Source organism: Capsicum annuum, chromosome 7 (assembly GCF_002878395.1).
Source record: "Capsicum annuum cultivar UCD-10X-F1 chromosome 7, UCD10Xv1.1, whole genome shotgun sequence".
NCBI classification, from domain to species: domain Eukaryota; kingdom Viridiplantae; phylum Streptophyta; class Magnoliopsida; order Solanales; family Solanaceae; genus Capsicum; species Capsicum annuum.
This window is the reverse complement of record NC_061117.1, coordinates 222,382,359-222,388,562: the sequence shown is the minus strand read 5'-3', so window position 1 is coordinate 222,388,562 and position 6,204 is coordinate 222,382,359. Positions and strand designations below refer to the sequence as shown.

The 6,204-nt window shown below is 38.1% G+C and overlaps 1 protein-coding gene across 2 annotated transcripts; it reads right to left on the bottom strand.

Moving 5' to 3' along the window:
• Positions 1-947: 947 nt before the first annotated feature.
• On the bottom strand, positions 948-6,093 carry LOC107878725 (G-type lectin S-receptor-like serine/threonine-protein kinase At4g27290). Of its 2 annotated transcripts, XM_016725821.2 has the most exons (7): positions 3,933-6,093; positions 3,345-3,485; positions 3,034-3,197; positions 2,277-2,484; positions 1,774-2,011; positions 1,518-1,662; positions 948-1,413 (listed from the first exon to the last, which is right to left on the bottom strand). In XM_016725821.2, exons 1-7 carry the CDS (start codon positions 5,212-5,214, stop codon positions 1,126-1,128), a joined length of 2,466 nt encoding a protein of 821 aa, XP_016581307.2. In that variant the 5' UTR covers positions 5,215-6,093; the 3' UTR covers positions 948-1,125. The 2 variants fall into 2 exon arrangements, with proteins under 2 accessions (XP_016581307.2, XP_047271572.1); XM_047415616.1 differs by lacking the exons at positions 2,277-2,484; positions 3,345-3,485; positions 3,933-6,093 and having other exon boundaries at positions 949-1,413; positions 3,034-3,166.
• Between the last annotated feature and the right edge of the window lie 111 nt (positions 6,094-6,204).

Here is a 6,204-nt window from a genome sequence, read left to right as displayed (position 1 = left end):
CTCGGCCAATAGAATTCCTTACTCGGCCTTCTGTTTTCGCAGACAATAACAAAGAGTCATTTCGTTTTGATTAGGGATTCAAAAAGGTAACTTGGAACACCATAACTCGATTCCAAGTGGCGACTCTGAAATTAAAATAATCTCTATTCAAAACCGTCACTTTAATTGAAAAAACCCTTCGGCCTCGAAGCCTCGGCCAAAAAAGGGGTGTGGCACATAGTTCGAGTGGTATAAAATCGGAGTGAAAGAACATTTTTGAGCATTTTAAACTATATAGTATAAATTGGGACAGATGAAGTATTCTAGAGGGAAAAAAAATGGATTTTAGTGACATATAAAATGCGTGCAGAAGTACTCTGACTAAGACAATGTGGTGATAGATTGAACAGTTTTTAGGGACTCGAAACTTCATCATAATTATGAAACTTGTGCTAGGATTTGAGATTATTGTTCTTGAACTTGATTAATGTGACCACTCTCTTAATAATCCCACATCGCTCTATCTCTACGAGGTAGGAGTAGTGTCGTCGTACCCTCTATCCTCCGTAGACCCCACTTGTGGGATTACTCATGGATTTAATCGAGGTGCACAAAAGCTGGTCCAGGCACCACAGTTATATAAAAAAAAAAGAAACCATGACTCAACCTATATTGCAAGTTACAAAAAAGAAAGTAAATTACTTGATTAAACAAAGTGATGCCATAGTATTTACTGTTAAATATACAACAACAAATTCAGTGTATTCCCACTTAGTGGGGTCTGGGGGGTAAGATGTATGCAGTCCATACCTCTACCTCTGATGAAGTAGAAAGGCTGTTTCCGAAAGACCCCCGGCTCAAGTCACGAGATATCACACAAACACATAGTACAGCACAGAAGCAGATGACATAACATAGATACGGCACCCATAAGGAATATAAAACAGAGTAAAGCAGGAATGCAGGAATATAAAGCAGAGGATTACTGTTAAATATGATGAGACAAAAAAATTAAATGAGATTGAGAAATTTACATATGTTTGATATAATTGACACACCAAATATATTTTACCACATTTCTACAAAGAATTAAAGAAAAGTTTTTTACAATTGCAAGTTTGTTATAAGCAAGTGAACCAACATGTCTTATTGTGCAACCAATATAGTGATGGGGGTCTCAGTATGGCTTAACGAGAGTTCACCATCAGGTGCATCTCTTTCAATGTAGAAACCTGGCCGTTTAGCCTTTGGCAATACACCTTCGTTGTTTAACATCATAACCACAGTGGACATACTTGGACGATCTTCTGGACATTCTTGGACACATAACAGACCAACACAAATTGATCGTTCCACGTGGGGTGTTGAACAAGAATTCCTTAGGTATTCATCAAGTAGTTCTATTGACCTACCTTCCTTATAGAGTTTCCATGCCTGCAGGTTACAAGATTATTAGCAGTGACTAGCTTTGCAGATATATGTTTCTATAGATAATGTAACACCATAGGATAACTGAAGTAAAAATAATCAAATCTTACATGTCCAAGTAGGTTGTGGTCTGGATGGGAGAATCTTCTGTTGCTTTTCCCGCTCACAATCTCCAATATTAAGATACCAAAGCTAAATACATCTGATTTTACTGAGTATCTCCCATGCAATGCATATTCCGGTGAGAGATACCCGCTGCATAGAAATGTAAACAAACAATACAATTACTAACGCTGGAAAATGTACCTAACATCTCAAGACTCTTCTTAGGTTCAAATTTCTAGCTACCCAGTGGAATTTTCTTACTATGTTCCAACAACTCGGTTTGTCTTGGCTCCAATGTCATTCTCTTCACATAGTTTTGCTATGCCAAAGTCTGATATCTTTGGATTCATGTCCTTGTCTAACAAGATGTTGTTAGCTTTCAGGTCTCTGTGGATTATTCTCAATTGAGAATCTTGATGCAGATACATAAGTCCCCGAGCTATACCATTGATAATGTGAAATCGCTTAGGCCAGTCTAAAACCTTGCTCTGTGCGTCATCTGCCCAAATAATGTTGGGTCATTAACACACTAAGTAGGTATAGTGTAAAGCAGTATTAAAACTAAAACAAAATTAGTCCCTTGACTTGCTGGGAAAATTATTAGGCACGTATGGTGTTGGGGTCTTAGTTCTCTCCGTACATATTTTTTTCACACTTAAACGAGGCTTCTGAGGTTGGAAGAAAATCAGTATACTCCTATAGGCGTCAGTTCACTGAAATACAATTACTATAGAAATGCACAATATTGGATTGAGAAGTTGTACCAAATATAAATGAATCAAGACTCCCATTTGGCAAGTACTCATAGATCAACATTTTCTCTTCCCCTTCAATGCAGCAACCAAGAATCTTCACCAGATTCCTGTGTTTAAGTTTGACATTATATATAACTTCATTCGTGAACTCAGTTTCTCCTTGTGTGGAAGTTCTAGACAGCCGCTTGACTGCTATTTCCTGTCCTTCAAGTATGCCCTAAACATAATAATCTCTATATGTTAAATGTGCACTGACCAAATTGCAGTTATAAGTTCCTTCTATTTTCAGTTTATCCATATGACAATCTTCTTTAAAACGATGAAGTCTATAAGAAATATTCACCCTTTTGATGGGGGGAATAACTTGTCACCATGGAAAAGAGGAATAAATAAATGACTATAAACATGAAATGACTCCTCTTCTTAAACAAACATCTATCCAGAGGGTAATGGGTTACTCCTTCAGCATGTTCTTGAAAATACTAAAGGCCCTCGACTGAGTAACTAGGGCTAATTGTCGAGCAAAACTTATTCGGAAAAGCTAAGATAGTGGTTCTTGGATATATTCTGAGAATGTTTAGATATGTAGAAGTTCATGAATCTGTAGGCCTATTCCCACCTTTCTTCCCTTAGCTATTGTATAGGTCTCCTTTTGGTTTCACAAAGCAAAGGTTTATGTCATTACACCTTTGACCATACATACAAGTCCTATATTGTATCTACAGATGAAGCATTAGTCTGAAGGACCAGGCGGAAGTGTGCATACCTTATAAACAGGTCCAAAACCACCCTCTCCAATCTGTCTGTCGATTGAGAAGTTATTGGTAGCCTTTGCTATAGTAGATAAGTCAAACAGTGGTATTTCAAATTCTTCAGAGCAATTGCCACTGTTGTAATTCATCTTGTAATTGCCACTGCATCCTGACCTTCCTGCCAAAACCAAACGGCATAAGTTTTCTTGTAAGAATACTAAATGAAGTGTATGTTGTTTACGTTAGAATATCAGACAACTATGAAAGTTCTCCTCATTGTCTATTTTGCTTGGATGCCGAGGAAAAAAAAGGGTATCCAGCTTACCTTTCCGTTTAAGCACTAAAGCCTTCTTCCTTCTTCTATGGATGATCAGCAAACCAAGGAATACCAACATCAAACCAACTGATAATGGTAGAATCCAGAAAAGTACTTTTCCTTTCTTTACATCTGATTGCTCCAAACTATCTGCAAGTATCATTTCAACAAATGTGAATAATAAATTGCAACCTCTCTTATCCATCGGAGATGATTTTTATTTTCAGTTATAAAAGATTCTGCAAGCCTTTGGAGTACTTGCACGTCATTTTCAGTTTGTTGATATTGAGTTGTCAAGGTGCCTGAACTCCTTGTGTAATGCTAGTCATATCAACCGCTTGTTCTATAGAAACTAAGTGCTTATCAACTAGTTTCAAAAAATTTACTGGGGTCTAACTCGTCATTATGCTTATTGATTCTGCTTATAAATTCAGACCAACTTCATTCTAATAGCTTTCCGTTCTATTATGATTTGTTAGTTCCTGGCTATATATGGTAGGAGTTGGCAGTCTGCTTTATTCAAAGTGCTTGCAACATTAAATTCCTCCACCATCTTCAGGTAATCGATCAAAAATATTTAAGTAGAAACAAGCCAACCTGATTCAGAAGCAGCCATTCTAATGTAGATATCTTGCCCTCCGTTGGGTCCTTGCCGAATGTCAAGCAGATCCTGGAACCACAATAAGCATCCACTTCCTCCATTGAGTATGTCAGAATTGGAGTAAGCCATACAAGAGCAATTCTTGGCGCAGATATTCTTGCATTCTTCCAGTGTGATAGTCACATTGGACCAGGAATTCCGCGTATCTGGCAATTTAACATGTGAATACTTCAAAAATACGTCTCCTTGAAGGCAATTTAGTTCAGTTCTCCGAGCACAACCACCTGACCAATCTGTCCTCTTCCAAGCGTCACTATTGTTGGGCACAAATTTGTCTAAGCATCCACATTCTGGAGAATCTTGACTATTGCAGCTACCATATGCACCACACAACTTATACATATCACAGCTATCACCGGGTATTAAGAGGAAAGGGACCCATCCTTGGTCTCCGTCACTCCAAGTCCAAACCTGTAAGACTCCATTGTAACTTAATGTCAACCTCACGCGAACTGAAGATTTGAGCTTATATCCAAAATATACCTCCGTCTTACTTGAATATACTCCATATGTATAGAAAGGACCTTCTCTTGAGTTTTGTGTCCCACTGAAAGAGCGGCCATTCCACGGCCCAGAACGATATACAACATTTGAGCCTTTCTTCAGGATATTTTGTGGGAAACCCGAAGGATCACAGTGATATGTAGAATCACCCGGAGCTGGATCGTCCTCATTCTTCCATGATGACAAATACACCTCTCTGCCAGTTACAAAGTTTTTGCCAAGCTTCATGCCTGCTAATAGCGTATCAGTTGGGTGGTCAAAGCTCTGCCATAGGATATTCCCGGGGCTATCATCACCAGCTTCTTTGACAACAAAATTTCCAGAATCCAGCAACTGCGCAACAGGATTCTGCAAGGATCTTGAGGTATTAGTCGACCACACAACATTGTTAGTACCGTTGAAAAGGACAAGAATTCCTGGCTTGATTACTTTCAAGATACCCGATCCACTGATCAAAGGAGCTTCTCTGTTGGCAATCCACACAACTGTCCTAACAGATATGTTCTTGTACCACATGCCCACATAGCGATTTTCCGAATTACCAGGACTGAAGAATCCCATTTCGAATGTTCCTCCAGTTGAAGCAATATTGGCATCGCCATCTCTCAGAAAATAGGTCGTAGTAATAGTATCCGTTGCACTTAAACAGAAATGTATGGAATACAAACACGGGAGCAACGATAAGTAAAACCTTTCCCTTAGTAATGCCTTCATTTTGAGATATAAAATTTATCTATGCCAAATGCAGCATAGTTTTGACAGTTGGACTTGTTTGCGGTCAGTGAATCGTATAAGAAACTGTACAAAGGTGGAAGGACTTTAAGTAGTATTAGGAAAGCCCCCACTTGAGTTTTCTAACATATGAAAGTATTATGTGGAAGGAGTCAAAGGTCTAGCAAAACTTTAGCTTTTTATAGAGGCTGCTTATTAAAGGCTGGCTGCTTATTGAAAAAATCATGGCTGCTTCAGGTTTTGCCTTTTGAGTGTATAGTTTATGAATAATTTAGTAAAAGGCCTTTATGTTCTGAGAATTATCCATGTGAAATGCATCATTTTGAATCAAACATGAGGAAAATGTTGTTGCAGTTCAAATATAATGGGGTCTTCACAGGTTGCTATAAGATCTGGTTGGATAACTGAGACTAAAGGGAGGCTGATCAGGAATTAATAAATATCATAGGAGGTTAGTAATTCTTGACTTGTGAGTTGTGAGCATGAAAGAATTAGAAAACATTTTTACACCTGGTTAGACATTGTAACAATTTTATGTGGGGAAACTTAGTAACTTACAACAACAGCATACCAAGTGTAATTCCACAAGCGGGGGTCTGGGAAGGGCAGAATGTGCGCAACAGACTAAACCTTTGCAGGGTAGAGAATCTGTTTCCGATAGAATTTCTGCATCTTCTTGATTCTTTTAATGATCTCACTTGCTTCATAAAAATGCTCTTGAACTTGATTAATGTGACCACTCTCTTACTAATCTAATAGTGTTCTTTTAACAAATTGATTGCAGCGTCAACATTTGCTTAATATAAATATCACGACTCGACTTATGTTGGTAGTTACTAATCAGAAGCAAATTACTCTTACTAATCATTGCATCTCATTCTATGTAAAAACCTAGCCGTTTAGCTGTTGGCAATATACCTTCATTGTTTAACATCATAACTGCAGAAGTCATGGCTGCTTATGAGGAAACAA